The sequence below is a fragment of the Leiobunum rupestre genome, chromosome 3 (genome assembly GCF_980474605.1).
Source record: "Leiobunum rupestre chromosome 3, qqLeiRupe1.1.hap1, whole genome shotgun sequence".
Classification (NCBI taxonomy): domain Eukaryota; kingdom Metazoa; phylum Arthropoda; class Arachnida; order Opiliones; family Sclerosomatidae; genus Leiobunum; species Leiobunum rupestre.
The window spans coordinates 61,498,077-61,519,808 of NC_143386.1; the positions used below are offsets into that span (position 1 = coordinate 61,498,077).

General features: G+C 36.2%; 2 protein-coding genes across 3 annotated transcripts in view; both read right to left on the reverse strand.

Annotated features, from left to right (window-relative positions):
* Nucleotides 1-3,460, reverse strand: part of LOC149953702 (tetraspanin-9-like) — a 40,329-nt gene extending 36,869 nt beyond the window's left edge. Inside the window, exon 1 of the mRNA XM_090168909.1 lies at nt 3,152-3,460. The gene's annotated coding sequence lies outside the window, so the exon portion shown is untranslated. The remainder of the gene's footprint in view (nt 1-3,151) is intronic.
* A 300-nt stretch (nt 3,461-3,760) lies between these two features.
* LOC149953703 (tetraspanin-9-like) lies at nt 3,761-17,951 on the reverse strand. Of its 2 annotated transcripts, none has more exons than XM_090168914.1 (8): nt 17,866-17,951; nt 10,321-10,423; nt 5,088-5,279; nt 4,951-5,025; nt 4,789-4,896; nt 4,580-4,717; nt 4,193-4,276; nt 3,761-4,133 (listed from the first exon to the last, which is right to left on the reverse strand). In XM_090168914.1, the coding sequence occupies exons 2-8, from the start codon at nt 10,393-10,395 to the stop codon at nt 4,089-4,091; spliced, it is 717 nt and encodes a 238-aa protein (XP_090025040.1). In that variant the 5' UTR covers nt 10,396-10,423; nt 17,866-17,951; the 3' UTR covers nt 3,761-4,088. The 2 variants fall into 2 exon arrangements, with proteins under 2 accessions (XP_090025040.1, XP_090025039.1); XM_090168913.1 differs by lacking the exon at nt 17,866-17,951 and adding an exon at nt 10,489-10,657.
* Between the last annotated feature and the right edge of the window lie 3,781 nt (nt 17,952-21,732).

Sequence of the window (21,732 nt, forward strand, 5' to 3'; positions counted from 1 at the left end):
AAAAATTGTATTCGAATGCCATTAAAAATTAATCTTTGAATTTTTTTAAAAATTTTATTCGAATGCTATTTAAAATTAATCTTCTTAATTTTGTAAAAATTGTAAATAAATAAATAAATAACAGCTAGCTAATACCCATGGCACCACCTTGCTATTAAAAATTATAATCTTTGAATTTCTAAAGATATTTGAACGCTACTAAAAATTAAAAATACCGCATCTAATAATATAAATTTTCAAAGTTCTTTAAATGTTTAGTTACAATAATAAAATTTCTTTCAACCGTTACCTCAGCGTCGGGACGAAATAACCGCTAGGGGGTCACTATGGAACAAAGAATGGTCTATTTCGCAAACATTCCCCTTTCCAAAATTATGAAATTCATGTCCTATTTTAAGAAAAACGATTTGGTCTTTTGTAGTTTTGACTAAATAGTCGATAAAATGAAGCTTTCAAATACGTTTCAATCTTATATAAATATAGGTTAGCTGATAAACGGTTCCATAAGTTTAACCAATGTTAAATTTTTACTGACTCACTTATGGAACGTTATTATACATTTATGACAGTCCTACAAGTTCAGAATGAAACGGTTCTTTACGGGCACTACAATTGCATCTATAACTTGGATATACAAAGTGACGCCTTTTGTTTGACGAAGCTTAAGCACCACCCATTTCATCGGTGCATCTGACATTCCCAATGTATATATATGTAATTCCCAGTTATCAACTTTTGAAAAAGAAATCCCCGGAGCTAAAGAAGCTAGATTAGCGCAAAACTAGCCTTAAATCTCATTAACTATATAATCACCTAAAATGTTTGACATATACAATATTCTACTACTACTAATAATAATAATAATAATCAGCTAGGCTAATTGCCCAAAGCACCACCTATTGCCCAAGTCATCTAGAAACTTTAAATGTCTTTAAATCAGGGGGCAGGGTTAAAATGTTCAGAGCCGTACCTAGACCAAATGGCGCCCTGGGCAAAACATCAAAATGGCGCCCTCATAACCTTAGGTAGAAATATTTTACGACAAACTAATACTCAGAGAAAAATATTTATTTTAAAATAACGTTTATTTTTACATACTCATACATATATTTCATTATTTTCGAGTTTTTGTGAAATATTTTCAATTTATTTTTAAATTTTTTTTTTAAATTTTTCAATATCTAATTTAAATAATAATCTTAAATTTTTCACCCCTAGAAATTTTGCGCCCTGGGCCGCTGCTCCGCTCACCCTACCCAAGGGACGGTGCTGAAAATGTTAAATCAAACACATTTTGACTGCAAGCACAAATGTTATAAACATTTTATATTCTATAAAAATAAGCGATATTTTTGTATAAATTTGTGGTTTTTTTTTTCAGAAATTTCTATTCATTGCACCTGAATAATAAAGACGCGGGTATGGAAAAATGATTACTATAAGTTCAAAGCGTAATTTTCTGCCGAATATAAAAAAAACAACCGAATGCGCACACAGATCTTCATTTGTTTTGTGATGTCCTGTTTATTTGTTATCAACACAAGCGATTTGCATGGCGCCAAAACCAACCTATTATAGGCAGGTTTTATCTTAATTGACATTTGATTAGCCCATCGTCAGCTTGCGAGATGATCTTGGTTGGCGCAGGGCGTAGGTGGCACTAAATACGATATCATTAGTGGATGAAAAAAATAACCTTTGGCGCAATGCGTTTTGAGGTCAAGGGGGTTTCCGATTCGTGTGGGAACGACAAACCAATTGGTTTTCAATTAAGTTACAATTGATCTACTTTGGCCGATCTAAAGGGTTTCCGAAATTTATATCGCTAATCAGCTTAAAGTACGAATATTATTTTAAAGGTTAAAGTCGATTTTGACCTATTTTACCCCTGTATATGTATTTCACTAGCACTGCACAGGTGATCATGGAGAAGCTGACATATATCGGGAAATTATATATAGTGGTATGAGCCTAGGTTTTTTTCTGCCTGTCCCCCTTTAAATTAACTTAGTGGAGCACAAATACCCTGGTGGTAGGCCAACGGCTGAACATGTTGGCCTAATTTAAAGGGGGACAGGCAGAAGAAAACCTAGGCCTTTAAACCTTAAATTTTATATGATCATTCTTCAAAAATCTTAATGAATCATTGAACTCCTTGAAAAATATTGTGAATATTTTATTATTTTATAAATTTACATGATAATTCTTCAAATATCTTAAAAAATTATTGAGCTTTTTGAAAAATATTGTGATTTTTTTAAAAGTAAATAACATTCTTAGGAGAATTATTATACTACTGGAAAGTTATTCTGTAAAAATAAAAAAATCTCGATCGGTCGAAAATGACAATGTGAATGTGGAGAAAGGGCGGATATCGAAACATCAAACTATCAAAATTTGTGTAAGTTAAATTTTAAGTACTGGCAGTATGTTACGCTATATCCGACATTTTAGTCAAATCATAAGCTAAATGTTTAAGCGGACGTAAAATACCTGTTTAATTTTTGTGCCCGTAAGTCGAAGCATTTCATTAAAATCACTAGAATCGGCATTACAGACCGTCACAACTTTGAATTTGGCCAATACTGTCGATAGTTTGATACTTCGATAGCAGCCTCTTCCGCACACGGGCTTTGTCATTTTTGACGGATCATGATTGGTTTCGCCATTTTTGATTTTTACAGAATAGCTTCCTTTAAAATTTGCATCCCAAAATCCTTTTAAAATATCTTTTTAAACTGGAAGATAGACGTCATAAACTCGGTAATCGAGTAGAAAGTTCGAAATCACGTAAAACAAGTTTACCGATTTTTTATTCATGGAGCAATTTGAGATGGGAAACCCTGTTAATATTCGCAAAACCTCTTGACCTTGAGAGAGTTAGTGAACCCCCCTGGTCGATGGACCCCTTAAAAAAGAAGACTACGCCCCTACTAGCATCCCTCCGGGCCCCGGGAGAGAGTGATCCTTGTCCAATTTTCAAAAATGCCCATAACCAGTTATAGAAACAAAATTTGTCTACTGAATCTCGCGTTAAATTTAATTAAACTAAATTAACGTAATCAAATTTGTCAATTTCGATATAATTACAAAATATTATATTGATAAAAAATTGAAACATGCAGAATTTTTATAATAAAATTGGACGTACCAGTGTTAAAATAAATCCAATGGAGAAAAAGCACGCGAAACAATTAACGCAACTTGGAGCGACGCTACAAACCACCTGTTATATCGTCCACACAGAACTGTAGTTGTATTTTCAACTTGTTGCCTAAATCGGGTCACAAGCGGAGAATTCTCCCCCCAAAAAGAAACTTCACTTGGGAAAAAAGAATCTTCACTTGGGAAAAAAGAATCTTCTGTACACACCGTTTTCACCCCAAAAAAGTGCGACTAGAATCTGGGCAAATGCGCGGCTGGCTGAGAGTTTCGCTTTCGTTTGGAAAGCGTACGTTTTAAAAAGCTTCGAGCCGCTCGGATTGAAAATAATATTATTGGCAAAACTAGTTTGATGGCGTTCCACCAGGGGGCTTTCCGTTCCGCTTTGATAGAGATACTCAGCGCGTTGCTGAATTTAATCGCGTCTATGGTCGATACCAGTATAGCTTCTTCCGTACTTCTTTTCCCATCTTGACACAAACCTGTTTTTCTCAAAGAGCTATTTTTCCTATTCTCCGTTCGTCTGTGTAAGATTAAGCGAGCTGTACGTTTGCGTAGGGAAATAAAATAATTTATTAATATCAAAAACTACCGTGCGTATTGTGGACAATTATAATATTTTAATTTTCAAAATAATACAAGTTGTTACGGCAGAGCTAGATAATTTTAAGAGGTCACAACATTTCAACGATTATTCGGATTGTATAGTCGTTATAGAAAATATAATTTTAAGTTGTAAACACGCCTTTGCGAAAGGACTCCATACACTGCCGCGTTCTTTTAAGTTTAAAATCGGTATATACAAACAGTTCGAAGGAAAATCACTTAATAATTTAAAAAGTACAATTTTTCGTCGCCTTTTTTTCCTTAAAAATTGGCGGAAATTAAAAACTGGAATATTTGAGTAGGATTATCGTCGCGACCTTTTAAATCATCAAGCAAAGTGCGCACGAAAATACCATTGATAAAACCTGAAATATAAAAGAATTTTCAGTTTCTATGAAACAGTGTTATTATTTTCCAAACTTACAATTATAACTGCAACAATGATTCCCACGATGGCCAAAGGTTTCGCGTGTTTTTCCACAATGTCTTTAACAGCTCCGTAACAGCCCTAAAATTACATTGAGAGAAAATTGTTTCAAAGTTTAAGATATTCTAAACGTGTTTAAGCACTCTGTCGTGGATTTATTTTTAATCCGCGTATCATAAGCTTTCGTACGAGTACCCACACAATAGGGTTGGGCCGCTTATTAACGATTTTAAGTAAGATTCAGCGACCTCTGGAGTGTTTTCTGTTGACTAAAACTTTTAGATAATATAGATTGTTTGTACTCGTTTTATAGCTTATAATAAGAGCAATTAAATTTCGGAGATTAAAAAAAGATGAATGCAAGTCAATTTGAAATGAGCTTACTTTATTGTAAAAACTGCTGGTTTGGTCTAAATTGCAGGCCTTTCCATCAACGCAACAACTCATTGGAAGTTTATTTGGTTCGAAGGTCGGATTGAAATTTTTCCAATCGTCGGCCTTTTCGGCTCCGCAGCATTTAAACTAATGGAAAGTTATAACACTTATTTTAATTCTAAAAAAGACGTTCTTTGATAAAACTCGGATAAATTTACCTCTTTTTGGATGTCATCCCAAGCCTCCCTTATCGGTTTTTTCTCTTCGGCAGTGGTGCTGTATTCTTTAATGGTTTCTCTCAAACCGATAACTAATTGGTCTTCGAGCTATAAATAAAAGAGCGTCAGATGGCGTCATAAACATCCCAGTAGTTGAAATACCTTATCTTTAACGACAAAGGCGAAGATGGAACCCAACGCGATAAGTATGGCCAGCAGGAACATGATGATGAAAAACTGTAAACGGAAGTTAGCCATGAATAACAGTCCATCCGCGATATCAAGTCCGGGACTCTTACCGTGGCGAGAAGGCATTTGACCTCTTTGATGGCTCCGCAGCATCCCAGGAAGGAGATGAAAGCTACAATGCCGCCGAAAGCAATCAGGATACCGGCCGAAGCCGTGTACAAGTTCTGACCCATTATCTTTTCTACGTTGGAACTGTCCGTAAGCGTCCATATTCCCAGAGCGCATATTGCAATTCCACCAAGCTGAAAATAAGCAGCAACATCGTGTTAGTTCAACCTTCATTACGATAGACTAGTCAGGGTTGGCCGATTTAAATCAATTTTTATATAGTATTTTTGAAAAAGAAAAAACTCGCCAATTGCTATAATTTAGGTTTAAATATTATCTTTCTTGTACTTTCTCCCTAATGTTGCATTGGAATCTACCTGTGGGTGGAGATTCCGCCGAATTTGTTTTGTAAAAGTACCAAAATAGGTTTTAAGAAAATAAAACTTCTATATGATTATTAGCTTAAATTTAATTAATTAATTATACATATATATAAATTAAATCTTTAAAAATTTAAACATTTGTTTTAGGTAAAATTATGATACTAAATTAAATAAAACTTTGAAATTTTAATTAAAATCAAATAATCAAAAAAATCTGATTTAAATAAAAAAATCGATTTGATTTTTTGCCGTCTTAAGCCTAATTACGAGCCTTATTGTGCAGCAGTATTTTGCCTATGGTCTTCTTGTTTCTTTCTAAATCACTTTTTCATGACGTTCTGACGTAACTTTGCCTATATTCCTTTATGGAATTTGATTTTTGTTTGACACTTTTGGGTGTGTCGAGATATTTGGTGGAGGAAAGTAGTCATTACCAATAAGGTATTTAGGTACGAGTAGAGTTCCTTTAGTAGCAAGATTTACTTCTTCGGGCGAGACTGAACAGTAACGACATCTATCGAGTCCTTTTTTAAAATGTTCTAAGTGCCAAAACCATATTTATATAACTGAGAACGTATGAGTGTTCGAACCCGTTAGTAACAAGAAATACCAATTTACGCTAGACTCAACCTATCAACTTCCAATTGCTACAAATGCGCCATCTATCGAGGACTGATTTAACACATTTTTATCGTTGCAATATTTAAGACTTAATTTAATCTATCGTTAAATTCTGCATAAATTAAAATTGCACGAAGTAAATCGACCTTTTTCTTAATTAAACGTGTTCTCGAAAGATAACAGAAAAGGTTATTAGATGGCGTGGTGCAATTGGGAAAATAAGAGTTTCAGTTTAAGGGAAGAGCATGGGCAAATGGAAGAGCTTGCGTAGTACATCATGCTAGATACATGTAGACCAGGCAGGCAGACCCGTACGTTCTCAGTAACCTATTTACCAAAAGCGACATAAGACCCAAAAGTGTGTCAGTACCGTATACAGGCCCGACAAGAGAGGTGGTAAACCGTTAGAAATTACCGTCTAGGGGACTCGCGCAGTTTAACGAGTTATACTTTTCCCGGGTTTCTCCGAGGGGTCGGTCATTTGGACAAATCCCGTACAAAATTTTGAAAAAAATCCACAAATCCAAAATCCAAGAATTTTGCTCCCATAGACTTTGTATGACAAATCCACAATAAAAAATCCCAAATCCCGTACAAAAAACAGGCAAATGTCCGACCCCTCGGGTTTCTCTCCGAAAAAGTATAGCTATCTCCAGTAGTAACCACTCTCTAGGGGCCTGGATTTTATATTTTACCTGGGCCCGCTTTCGGCGGCCCTGACGGTATAATATTTAGTGAGAGCTGGTCGCAAAGTAAAAAGAGGGAGTGGGAGAGGCGGTAAAAAATACGTCATAAAAACTTGAAATTATCTCCACTTCAGCGCCGCCGAGTGAGGAATTTAAGAACTATGCCTATTGACAAGAAAACCGAAGGGAGAAAATTGCGGCAGACTATAGGCTAAATAAAATATATGGTTGCTAGTACTCTGCCAACTACTACGGTAACTACGCTATGTAGTCTATTGCGAGACTAGTACCCAGTAAATATTTAAAGACGGCTAAGGTAGAGTTGACACACTTTTGTATATACGTTATTATCAGAACGAATAACCTTAGGGCGACTATACTACAGTTCAATTCTCGGGTAGGAAATCTATAGATAGATTTTTATCGTTGCCAATTCTGTCATGATATTAGCACTCCTTTCGGTCACACTCCTTTAGCTTGAAGCGGAACTAATTCATTCTTCAAGCAGAGCTGCTGTTGTTATAATAAAAATGCCTCCATGACTGTACCCAAGGATGATCATGCAATACCTACGTTTCACAAGAGTGAAAAACCAACGAAGCTCAGTTTCCAAAAAAAAAACTTTCGTTAGAATTTAAAAATTTTACAATTCATATTAAGAGTGGATAGTTTAACAAATTTACAATTAATAGTAAGTGGGGATAATTTAAATTTTAGAATTAAAATTAAATGTAAAAATTTTGCAATTAAAATGAAAAGTAAAAATTTTACAATTAAAATTAAAAAGTGGATAATTTAAATTTTAGAATTAAAATGAAAAGTAAAAATTTTACAATTAAAATTAAAAAGTGGATAATTTAAATTTTAGAATTAAAATGAAAAGTAAAAATTTTACAATTAAAATTAAAAAGTGGATAATTTAAATTTTAGAATTAAAATTCAGATATTATTATTTAAAATTTTACAATTAAAATTCAGATATTATTATTTAAAATTTTACAATTAAAATTCAGATATTATTATTTAAAATTTTACAATTAAAATTCAGATATTATTATTTAAAATTTTACAATTAAAATTCAGATATTATTATTTAAAATTTTACAATTAAAATTCAGATATTATTATTTAAAATTTTACAATTAAAATTCAGATATTATTATTTAAAATTTTACAATTAAAATTCAGATATTATTATTTAAAATTTTACAATTAAAATTAGGAGTGGATAATTATAAATGTGATTTTAATGAAGATATAATTTAAAATTAAGATTAAGAGTGGAAATAATCAGCAAAGCATTTAATACCCAAGTCATCTAGTGACTTTCATTGTCTTTAATTCAGGTGGCCGGTTTAAGAGAAGAGTGGGTAATTTAAAAATTAAGAGTGTAAATAAGCAAGTTCCAGCCATTAAATTGTTACTAAACTTACTTTAAAATTTACCTACTAGCTATTTCAGCCTAGGGAAATCTTTAAAAACTAACAGTTCGTTTTTCGTTCTATGGCTCTTTCCATAAAGGCCGATATAAGTTTATTCAGGCTCCACTATGAAGGAGTTGGTCAAGGAAAAACCTTGAAAATGTCCCAATACTCGCGTACATAGCATTTGAATTACAAGGTCGTCCAACCACTACCGTGTAACAGATTCGAAATACTCCCCTTTTGATAATATCATTTCTTTTATTGTCAATTATCAATCATATACCACTTCTTTTTTCTTAATTGTCAGCAGAATAGCAGACGTCCTCACAAAAAACGCCCTTCTCTACTAAATACTAGTGGCCGCCATTTTAATTCGATGGCTAGCTTCGAAATTATTTGTTACGTACTTTTTAAATAATAGACATACGGTTATCTTGAAATAGCTTTTTTTACGAAGTGAACGAAAATTCATTATTTTTTTCACGAGGTATAACACTCTTTTTCGCGGTCTTTTCGACCCCTCTTTTTGGCCGCCCGCTAGCTGGAACCACCGGTGGGGGGTCTAGGCTCTGGTCTTTGGTCCCAGGATATGGAGAATGGAGGTTAAGGGGGGTAAACTCAACATGAACGCGCCCAGCAAAATTCCCCAAAAAGTGTATACAGTAGGTCATTTAGATAGTCTTTGAAAATTTGTAGAGGGTCAAAACAAAGAATATAGACCCCAGGAATCGAAAGAAAAACCGTTAATGTCTCGGCTTCGAGTTGACTGTAGAGCTTCCGGCTAGGCGAATCAATAGAACCGGAAATAAGTGCGTCAACCTAGGTTTGCCTTTGGAGGCTAGAGACAAGCAAATTATACTAGATGGAGCTGCAGTTTCCATTCCTGGGGTCTAAATTCTTTGGTCAAAATAAATAGGACTTAGTTTATTTGCTGTAGACGTTGGTTCAACTCTATTCTCAGAATATGGATGTTAAGTGGTTGAAGTTTGTTATCAGTGTACCGGTTTCGCGTTATCTCAATTCGGTTAAATAAAGTAATCGGTTTTATTGTTTCCATAAGAAAATTATAATTTTATTATTTCTAAGGTGTGAACGGCGTAAATACGGAATAAACGAGTTTTCGTAATCCCAATACCCTCTGACTTTAGAAATAGCTATAATGACGTTAATTTTCACAGTAAATGGTAAGCCTAACATGACGTCATCGGGGACATTTTTATCACGGTAACATCCTTTTCCGCTTATTTTGTACGGAAACTAGTTTCTAAAACACAGCAAACAGGCGAAACCACAAAAATAAACCCAAAGATAAATATCCCACAAAATAGCCAGCCCTATTTTGAAAGAACTTTGCCCCTATTTCTACGTATACATTTCGTATGACCTATTCGGCTGTAAGTAGCAGCACCTACGTGACCACCATCGTACCGTTATAGATTTTGAATTGAGGTCAGAAATACATATTTTTATGACGCTCGATTTAGCACTATTTGTATGGCGGGAATGCGTTTAGAAATATTAATATCATAATATACCTAATAGGCATGCCCCGTACGTAGTTTAAATTATGGCCAAAAGAGTGACGCACAACGGCGAAAAATTTAAATAGCGGATCTTTTTTCGTCTGCTCGCTCACAACCTTCATAAAATGGTTTGTGATTAGGAGATAGTGGTCATTATGTGTACCCATAACCTCCGGTGGTATGGTCTCTGTTACTAGGTACACCGGGCTATAAATTCTGACACACCATCATATCAATAAATATGACCAATATCACCTTACTAATTTTCAAAGTCATTACGCAAACTAGGTTTATTTCATATTCCTAGTGTCTAAATTAGTATAAGGACGATAATATACTACAGAGTTCGGGTTGAAGTTCAAATCCCCAATGTGTCTGTGTCCAAAAAGTTTCGGTAAAACAATTACCATTTAAAAATAGTTAACTTCATACTCCTACGATACTAGATCAAACAGTGCTAAGCGGACGAATTTAAGAGGCATATTTTTGTAAAGGTAGTCGGCATTATATCATGGTTTCCTCCCCACGAGGCCTATAAAGACAGCCTACAATTCTTCAAAAGGCAGCAATTCAATAAAACCAAGATAAGGGTACTTACAAAGATAATGAAGTTGACAAAGAACATGGAATACTTGATAAATTTCCCGCAGCCATCTAAATCCGATCGAACCATGGTGATGCCGTTAGTTTTACAAATCCACCTACGGTAAAACAAAAAATTAGTCGAAATCCGGATAGCTTTGAAACTACGTCTCAAACAAGCAACCTGTTGAATCAACTGAAACTTTCGCTATTGAAGGCCGCTCTCAAAGTATTCCCTTTAAATCTCTCCAACGTGTCGTGATGAATTGCAACGCGAAACGAAACAAATTTCAAAATAAACCGAACGACGCGATGTCGAGTCACCGTATGGAAATCTACGTACAGATAGTCTGAGATGTTAAGCTTTCCATCGCGCGTTGTTCTGTTTTTTTGGCAAACTCCCAAAAACGGTTGAAGGTCTTTTGGGGGAAAGAGAATAAAGGTAGGGAATGGTATCGCGTATACCCGTCGTTACCGACGCAAAAACAGACGGCTCTTTCGACTTACACGATGTTTGTTTACATCCGTTCCCCGCTTTTCCCCCTTTTTAGTTTTACGCCGAAATATATTTCGGCGTAAAACTATTAGTATAACGAATAGTGTTGCTGTTGTTGTCGTTCACATTTGCAACACGCGGGTATGTGTCTGGAATGGGGCTGAAGCCGGTACAAATTACTGGGGCCGGGCTTGGACTCTTTCTTTCTAACTTTTTTACGCGGAAGCGTATAGTTATAAGCATAAGACTATCAAGGTCCCCTTGTTTCAATTGGGCATAAAGGCGCGTGTATTCAGCAATAGACAGGCGCGGGAGAAAAATAAAATAGAATCTACGCTACCTGGCGGAGAAATAGGTCAAATCCTCTCAACCCCTCTGGCCATCCGGTAGCATTGCATTGGGGGATTTGTGCATAAGTTTCAATTTTTCATGTAGCCAGTCATTTGTCTAACGTTAAAATCCCATTCGTTTCAAATTTAGGGGGCTTTGATAGATTTATGTTATCAGCTATCTACAATAAGAACCACTCTCTTGGAGGCTTGGAGCCCGTAATTGTGAATTTACCTGGGCCCAGGTCCGCATTCGACAGTGGCGTAGCCAGGATTTTGTTTAAAAAAAAAGTAAAAAAATAAAAATATTTCTACGTACGACCATACGTTCCGGGGGGGGGGGGTGCCCCCAGTGCCCCCCCTGGCTCTACATGCGTAATCTGCCAAACCAAGTTACACCAGTTAAGATTAGTTATATAGTTGCCATTTGATGTAGTTTTTACCGGAAGTATCAAACTTTAGGCATCGCAAGATCAATTTGGGCCACCAGGGGCCTAAAACTTGGGCATTAGGAACCGTTATGGTAAATCATCGAGATTGAACAAATAGCCCAACACATTCGATGTGAAACGTAAAAGTGGCTGAGCCAAATTGTTACCGTCCTAATGTGTCTGATATGGCCACTACTCCGCTATATACACTTTTAAGCTCAGTTTCCTGTTGTAAATTATCTTTGAGGGTTTTAAATTTCCCCCTTGTTGTTTGTTGCTTGAAGTTTTTTGTGAATGGAGAATTTTAGGCGTTAATGGTATTTTTTTAACCGTTCGCCATGTTTTTATAAGTGTGGGGTATAGTAGGTTATGAATTTGTAACTGGCGTTGCTGTCGTCTTTAGTTGACAAAGGTTGGCGATAGGGGGATACTATTAGTTAGTGGACTGGCAACGCCATCTCTCGAAATAGAATTTTATCAGACCAGTTTCTAGATTGTGGACACTAGGGCATAGGCACCTTTATGATAAGCTACGCGCCTAGGGCCCCTATTTTGCCTGAGACACAAAGGAGAGAGTTGTGCCAACCGTAACATTTTAACTTTTGTGACCAAGTCTCGAGATTAATTTTGCTCAAATAATTGCTTTTCGTGCTACCTTTTGAGCGAACACTTGGTTTTCGTGCAACACCTGGCTGCAATAGTTTGTTTTCGTGTTACACCTTGTGTCAATAGTTGGTTTTCGCGCTCAATTTTGTGCCACTACTTTGTTTTCGTGCTACACCTTGTGCCAATAGTTTGTTTTCGTGCTACATTTGTACCAATAGTTGGTTTCCGTGCTACACTTTACGCCAATAGTTTGCTTTCGTGATACACTCTGCGTTAATAGTTGGTTTTCGTGCTACATTTCGTGCCAATATATTGTTTTCGTGCAACACCTTGTTTCAATAGTTTGTTTTCGCGCTACACTTTACACCAATAGTTGGTTTTCGTGAAACACTAGCTGAAAGTGTACTATTAGTTAGGGTATCGAAAAGTTAAACACTTGGTATAGAGCAACACATAAGTAGAGGAAAAGAAAACGGAAGTTAATGACCGACAATAATTTTTGAACTTTTTTATCGTGAATTTAAATTAGGCTAAAGTTGAACTAATATCTGCTTAATACTTCGATGGCGTCGTGCTAACATTCGTAAAAAATGTAGGCGTTGAAACAATTGAATTCAATGAGAGTTTAAAAACATCAATTCCAATAATCAGTAACACGGTTCTATTGCCAATTACTGGAAAAGTAATTGAGTTAATTTAAACCACTCTGTATTCTGTCCGTTATCTGAAGACTCCTGGTTCCATTGTTTTCGCTTTAAAGCATATAGCCAACAGTCTATAATTATCTCCATAAGTCTGTTAGTTAGTTGAAATAATTAAATATTGTTCAGAATGGGCAATTTTGTTGGTTCATGAGCAATGTTCCAATTAATCGGTCACCTTATGGTGAATAGCAATAGTACAACAATTGTCCACACGAGGGCTAACGTTTTGCGGTCATCCAATGAAATTATTAATGATACTATACTAACTTCTGTATGTAATTTAGAAATTACGTTTAATAAAGATGTGTGATGGTCCTCAAAATGTGTTACGTTTACACTGCTTATTTCAATCGGAATATTTTGAAAAGTTGGAGGTCAAACTAAATGGTCTTTAAAAATAGCATAGTGAGAACGCGCGATTAATCTTAAACACAACCAAAATGTGTGTTCATTCTAGAAATGATTCCCAGTAATAATTTAATACGCATAATAATAAGCCTATGGTGAAACTTATTGTCATAGCTCAAGCAAGACGTTTTTTAGGGATAAATAAGAAAGCTCCCCCCCCTAAAAAAATCCAATCTCCCAGCATTTCATTGGTTCCCAACAACTGACGTCGTTCGACGTGATTGAAACTTCGACCATTATGCCCGCGGATCGCCTCAACAAAGTCATTCTAGCAGCAGACCACCTACCCCTAGAAGGACTCGCATCAATCTCGAAAAAAAAAGGTGTCCCAAAAGTGTTGCAGCTTTTTTTTACCGCCAACAGAAAATAGCGCGTGAAAATTCTTTATTTTACGAAATTAAAATAAAAAGTCGTGCGCGAGCCAGTATACATGGAGGTTGGTTGGTGGAGTGGATAGTACTTTTGCCTCGCAGCAAGAGGAGTCGGATTCAAACCCAGCTTGTGGCACTGGGTGAAAACTCCTTTTGCGTTGAGTTGGCAAGTTCTCTCCTCATTTGTTAAAGGGGTTTTCATCTGAGTTCTTGGGTTTCCACTTTCCATAAACACTTGTTGAGGTGAACGGTAATAGTGAGTGTAAGGCCTTGCCACCACTCTCCTACACATTGTAACCTGACCACTTTAATTAAAGGCATTAAAAATTGGTGGTTCCTTGGGAATTCATCTATCTGATTATTATTTTTTATTATCGCGTGTGGTTGTCTCTTTGTACCTTCCAAACTGCCTTTACTTTCCGTGAGATGGCGCACTCTCAAAAAATCCGCATCACATTCGAGACAAAAATTTAAATTACTACAAAGCGAAACCTGTCCGTCTTGGGGTAGGTGGTCTGTGTTCTACCTAAGTAGAAATACACACATTCTTGGTTAAAACAAAAGAAACGGAGCCTTACATCTTCGTAATGTATTTAAAGCGCGAACAAATTGTCCTCAATTCAATAGAACTCTTGTACTGTGAAAACAGGGTACCGTTATACAAAAACACCCCCTTGTAAGCCCGATCAATTCTGAAAGCGTGGGAGGTATGGATTAAGGTTGGCTCGCACTTTGAGATCGCTCTGTGTCAATCAGGTCCTCATTGTTGTGGGATTGGTTACTATGGCTACGCGTTCTATCCACAGTATCCCCGTAGCAATGGAAATTCTATCCCCCTACACTCGCCCCCTATGATAAATACCAACACCCATTTCTAAGAAATCAAAATCACCGATTAAAATTTATCGATTTTTTTATTCCTAGTAAATTTACTATGCCATGAGTCTTTCAAAAAATTAAATTTACATCAAGGAATATTAAGCTAGATTAATTTAAATTTTTATTTATCACAAAATTATTCTGTTAACTTAAATATATTTAATTTAATACAATATCCTTAATATAAACTTAGGGCTGGATTGTAATGTTATTTTAATTCTAAAGTTTTGTAACTTTTACACTTCAAATTTCCCGCGCAGTTTTAAACGCGGCTGTCTAGCACCATCTAAAGTTGATTTGTAAGTATGCCTACTTCAATTTATTTTATTTAAAAAAACGTGCGCAATATTAAATACCAATGTAACTATTAATAGACTTAACTATGTTTATTTACTTATCTATTTACTACAAATGTAAATTATCTTTTATTTAACTTTTATAAATGGACGATAGGTAGGGCCAGTTGATTACCTTCGCGTAATATTTCAAATTGAATGGCGGCCCAAAGAACAGAAGTATATTACTAAAACCTCAAGTGGAATGTCTTATATCATAAGTAGAATAATATAATTAATATGACCATATGGTGAATTGTATGCTACACCAGTTCTTTACAGTGGCGTCAAAAATACCGAAATTAAATTTTAACGAAGTTGTGTGCAGTTGATCTAACATACATTTTCGGATTGGAAGATTTCAATTTGAAACACGAGGCTACTAAATTGCCCGATTGCTAATCTTTTTGTTATTAATTTATCAGAAGCGGAGAAAAGCACGGAAAAAATGCACAAACAATGCTACAATTGTGATACTTTTGGTTATTGGTTGCTGGCTCGTAGCTTCAATTGCTTCTAAAGACGTCAGTTTAAGGGGATCAATGAGATATCGCTCTTATTTGTTTTCAGAAGAACGAAATTACTCTTCGAGCGTGATGGAGATTGGGATTTTTAAGTTCTTTTAACAGATGGTTTGGTTTCCACGTATCCAACCCGTAGCTTCTAGGACTTGCCCATAGATACAGTAATCGATCAGAAACGAACTTTACCATTAGTAACATAATAACAATAAGTATGTAAATTAGGAATAATGGTCATCGAACTGATTTTCAGAGCTATAGCGCAGCCACGGTTTAGTTCTGAGCACAGAGCCCCCTAGTATCATAAGTCTATAATTTTATTTTATAAGTTTGTCACTTTGAGGAATATTTTACTGCTAGCTAGTCAGGGGCGGATTAACCCCTTCAGCCCCTCTAGGTACCAAAACATTTGGTGCCTGTAGGCTTCGAGGTTAGGAAATATAGCGCCATCGGCCTTAATATCGGTAAACTAAATATTGAATGTTCAACTAGCAGATATTGTTTGAATTTCTAGGTTTTCCGGTTGAACTTTCAGCTGTTATGCAGAGATAATTTTGAACGAGCAGACAGCTTTCATTTATTTAATTTAAAACTCGGTCGGTAGGCGGCGATACTCATGACCAAAAATTTAAAACATACTTGGACCGTGGGCAGGGTTCGTACAAAGTTTCCGGAATTAAATTCCCTGACATTTCCAGGTTTTCCCTGACTAAATTTCCATATTTCCCTGTCCATTTTTGTAGATTAAATTTATGTTTTGAGGTAAAATCTTGAAAAATGTTAATTATGTATTTTTCATACATTTTTCTAAAATTTATTTGCCGGATTTTTTTTGGACAATTTTAAAATTCCCTTACTATTTAGGACCATTTTAAATTTCCCTGACTATTCCCTAACCAATGGGAATCATTTTCAAAATCCCTGACTTTTCCAGGTTTTCCAGGTATTCCAGGTCGTGTGCGAATCCTGGTGGGGCTTTATCAGAGTTTTGGTGCCCCTAGAAAAATGCCGCCCTAGGCACGTGCCTACTTTGCCTAATGTTTAATACGCTCCTGGAGCTAGCAACGGAGTGAGCTTATATACGCAGGTAGCTCACAAAAAATATACGCCTCCATGAACAATAACAGAGTAAAATTGTCTATGTTAGGAGAGGTACAGGAATAAAAATAATGATTGATAGACCCTTTTCGGTTAAAAATATGGCCATAGACATCGGTCCCAGAAATAGGGTATTGGTCATTTGGAAGACTGAATGTATGGTTGACTACATTACTAAATAAATGAAGATATAAAATTAGATTAAAAGTAATATTTGCAACTTTAAGGCTTTAGCTGGTAAGAGCTCTAAACAGTTTTTTCAGTTCGGATAACTGTTTTTGTTATAGTCTAAATATGCCTACTACTACCAAGGACGATAACAGGCTACTCAGTTCCAGTGCCGGTCCAAACGAGGGTCCAAATCGGAGCTTGGCGAAAATATCAGTGTCGAAGAAAGGTTCGGTCAGGGAATTAATATTAAAACAATATGAAGTGTCATACTTATTGTTTTATGTTACTTTTGATTTTACCAAGAATGTAGTCAACTCCACCTGAATTCAAGCGTCTCAATAAAAGCAGATCAGTGAGTCCCCAAGGAGTAATTGCACTGAGAGTGTAGAATGGAAAGCTACGTTTTATTTAGTCCTTGTCACTTGGTTTTGAAGCGGTGCGGAAAATAAGACCACATTTTAAGCGGTAAAAGTTATATAAATTTAAAAAAAGAAAATTTTACCTTTATATCATATAAAATTTATCGTTTACTTCGACCAGAACGAACACGTGTGCAACGGCTTGTCTCTTTTGTGAAAGCATGGTGAAAGTGAAACGCAAAATCTATTTTACAAGACGGATTGAAGTTGGCTTAGTTAGTTGGTTACCGGTTGAATTGGCAACCATGTTACCGCCCGACCGAAAATATTTCAGATCAGTGACTACGTCATGGGATAAACGAAAGGAGAGCGGCGTTTATTGAGACGACTAACTTCGCTTACTTCCAGTGTCCAAACGTACAACAAAGAGTAGACTTAAAAATGTACACTGACAAAGGAGAGTACCCGAGGTGTTTGTTGCCGATTTAGTTCAAAGTCGGGCGTAATGTAGACCTATATGAGGTATGAATTTTCCCAAAAGAAGACGTTGCACTACCCATTCGATATGCCATAAGAACCGAAAATGTTTTTGAACACTTAAAACCAAAAAAATTTAATTTAAAAAAGCATGGGATATTCTCGGTTTCATGAAAATTAAAAAAAAAATTAAAATCACGAAATGGGTATTTTGGACCACATTTATCTAAATTTCATCAAGTTTGGATAAATTGGAACATTTTTGGGGTAAAATTATAACAATATTTGGGTAAAATAAGGAAAAAATCTTATTTTTGTTTCAATTATAATTCTAATTATAGCACAGACGAGAAATCAAAAGACTACCAAAATTTACCTGAAAAATGTATGCAATGAAGCTTCTAGTGGATCTTCACAATGGCACTTTTGAGCTACTTGAAAGCTCTTATATCATGTTCGTTCATTCTTTGAACTCTCAGATAAAATGTAGATTCAGAGAAACGATATCGTGGGAGTTACCTAATTTGTTCCGCGTACTGTAACTGATATTGATAATGTCTTTTATCAATGAGCTTATATTTAATCAGGCTTATTCGCCTAGTGGTAAGAAAACGGAGTGATATATAGATGTTATTTCAAATAGAAATGAAATACCCTTAGCACTTCAAATTGGTGCTGCTACAGACGCTAAAACGTAGGCAACGTCACTTCCGGTCACTATATCCGCCATTCTCGTTCACTTAGGTGGCGATTTTGGGAAATACCTCCCGCCACTGTGGCTATAGGTGTTTTCATAAAATCCCCATCAAAGAACAGCTTAGGAGGTGGTATACTCTAGGAAGGGACATGTAACTGGCTGTAGTCTTTGGTTTTTATTGATTTTTCGGGAAACATGTTTGCCAGCTTATTGACGTACATTCATTCGAGTCGCGCCGATGGTTTTAGAACTGGAACGAACTGAACTGAACTCCCATCAAAGACTGAGGAGGCAATTTTTGTCGGGGGGGGGGGAAACAACATAGCTGGATTTTATGAAAACACCTATTGGGTGCTTGCTCGTAGCGTCGTAGGCATACGTCATAACTAAGCCCCGCCTTGAAACGGCCGCCATGACATTAATTTCAATTCACAGATCACGAGGCAAAACGCCACAGATCTTGCGAATGATAACGTGGGTGTCTTAATATCTTAAGAGGCGAAAGCAGACGCTATTAGTTTTTCCTCATCTTTAATTTGATTTTATAAATAATCATACATACAGTTTAATATAACCATGGATAGTAGATTTTAGAGGATCGTTAAAGAGCCTGGTTTTTAGCCCCCGTAAAGGGGTTTTCCACCGAGATCTTCGGTTTCCCCTTCCCATAAAAACTTGCTGAGGTTAACGGTAATAGTTAGTGTAGGGAGCTGTTGGCTCGCGTGGCATGAAGGGCTTGCCACCACCCTCCTACGCATTGTAACCCAGCCACCTGTTACTTGATCACGCACAAGCAACATTGCTTATGTGGTCGAAGGTGGTGCCTTGGGTATTAGCTCTATTTAAAAAATAAAAAAAAAACTAATCACACTAAGGGAGTCGGCCAAGGTTATTTGAAAAAAACAAGTATCGCTAAGAGTGGACGATAGTTAGAGCATAGCGCCGAACCAATTTTCAACGGCGGCGGCGGGAACTATAATTAGTTCGGCGGCGGCGTGGTGCGCCGATTTTCAGAAAATAATCGGCGGCGTTGAAAAAAATCGGCGGCGGCGGCACCTAAGGGGAAAAAATGCCCCCCCCCCCTCAGAAATAGCGCCAGAATTTTAATAGACCGCTATAGCCGGGAGTAGTGGCTCACTCCTGTAATCCCAGGCGTCCGTAAGGCGGAGTTTGTGGAAGGCCGTGTGAGGACGACTACCAATCCCCCAACGGGTGGTCGGGATACTTCCGCCACGGGTTTCCCCACCCCTGTCCCCACGTATCCCCCCGTTGGCGTGGCCGTTACACATATCTCGCCCTGATTAATAAGCTATTGTGTGTGTGCTGGTGTCTAAGGCCTCGGGTCGACACCGATGTTGGTGTATCTCAAAAAAAAAAAAAAATAGACCGCTATATAGAACTTAAATAGGTGATTATGAAAAAGAATTGCGCGCAGAGGCTCACGGGAGTTGGTTATTTTTTGACAAAGCGTCGGCTGCTTAAATTCGTCTGCACCTACCGAGGCCCGCGGTCGTCCGCGTTTAGTAAAAAGCACCAACCATGGATTGATTGTTTGAAAAGTTAGTATTTTTCTAAAATTATTAAAAATACATAAAGTTAACAAATTTATTACATATTTTTTTATTTCTTATAGTTCTAGACCAAGTATTGATAAAGAAACAAGCCCAATTTTAGTTGACATTTTAAAGGCTGTAAAATAAATGACCACACTTACAATTAGGATTTAAATGATCTAGTATTATATTGTACGAACCGTTTAAACGTCTTTAAACAAGAACTGGTACTAACGCCAATGGTTGAAAGGAATTAAACCTGAAAATGAATTAAAATAAATTTGGATAGAATTTAAAAATATTTCATTTATTAAATCAATTACCTTAATTTAACGACTTTGAAAACTTCTCTCAAAACTAAAAACGAAAAATCCTTTCGATTGAACAATGAAATTATAGAAATCTCGCTAACCCTTGCCCAACTAGCCAGACGAATTTACAAAAAGGGCCAATTTTGATACTTTCAACTTGGTAGTACCTAACCAAATCACGTGACCACCGATATTTTTCATAATCACCTATTGTTAAACACATTTAAAAAAATACATGTTTAATAGAATGTTTTTTATTAAAATAGGAACCACTTGTTTCCAAAACAAAGAAGAGGTAACTTTGGTTACATACTATCAGATGTAACTTATTTAATCATAAGTGTGCCTGAAATAATTTTTTCATAATGATACCGTGTTGCAAGGATATGACGTAATTGACGTCACTTCCCAGTCGATGACGGTTTTATCGTCATCAAAACTAGTTCTCGCGTAGGGGGGGGGGGGAGGAAGTTAAAACCAGTTTTACGCGACGTTAGTGCTGTATTTTCTTTGGTGGCTGTCAAAGACTATATAAAGTTACGCGTAGCTTTATATAGTCTTTGGTGGCTGTGAAACAAGGTCTCATTTAAATTTTTTATACAGATATGTTAAACAGAGGCACACTTATGAGTAACTATGTCACATATGATACTATTAAACTAAAACATTTACGCTAGTAATAACATTACTGTACTAATTTACTACAATTTCACTAGTATTATTATCTATACACTCTTTTTAGAAACTTTTGCTGGGCGCCGCCATTATCGTACAGACAACCAACGAGCCAGCCCTCTACCGCATAAATTTCATCCCCCGAAATCCGGTTTTTCCCCGCGCATTTAAGTCTATTATCACAAATTATTTTATCTTTGTATCAAAGGAATTCTTAAAATGTAATAGAATAGTCATTGCTGAATGCAGCCAATGCAGCATACGTTTCTGTACTTATTACAAAATACGAGGCGAGGCAACTCCAAAGCCGTTTTCGTTTCTTTCTCTCCTATCCCAGCTATCTGCTGCAGAAAATCTTGGTGCGCGCGGTGCAGTGGTGCCAGATCTTTTGGAAATTATTAATTATTTTTAATTTTATAACGCTAGTACGGTGCACCCAACAGCCTAGGAATCGTAGCACTACCAAAAGAAAATCTATGTAGTTTAGATCTCAAAACGTAATTATTATACTTTAATAATGGAAATTAATTCGGTGGCGAAATGAAAATGTTTCGGCGTTATCTAAATAATCGGCGGCGGCGGCGTTTGATCGGCGGCGGCGCTATCCTCTAACGATACTGTTCGAAAAAAGAAAAAAGATAAACACGAAGTAAATTTTTACGCCAAAAGGTTTTTTTTTACGTTTTTATAGATTAAATATGATATACTAAATATCAGTTGATAGTTTTTATTGAATTAAAAAACCAAAATTAAAAATTACTAAAATATAAAGCGCAAAAAAATATCGGGACAATATCAACCGCATTAGATTGCCATTTTGAAATTTTAAGATCACGTGGCACAAACGACCTCGCAAGACTCCCTCGGAGTCTCTCTAGCGGATTGATACTCGGGGAGAAATAAAATGCACTGTGGAAGGGTATCGAAAACCTGTCCTCTTAATTTACTGTCCATGATATAATATTTGCATCGTTTGCTTATATTTTGATAAGTTTATTTAAGAAAAA

Coding starts and splice junctions, on each gene's coding strand:
- LOC149953703 (XM_090168914.1), bottom strand. CDS start 10,395: ATGGTTCGATCGGATTTAGATGGCTGCGGGAAATTTATCAAGTATTCC. Junction 5,280..10,320: donor TTGTCAACTTCATTATCTTT/GTAAGTACCCTT, acceptor GCTTATTTTCAG/CTTGGTGGAATTGCAATATG. Junction 4,897..4,950: donor CCTTTGTCGTTAAAGATAAG/GTATTTCAACTA, acceptor TTTTATTTATAG/CTCGAAGACCAATTAGTTAT.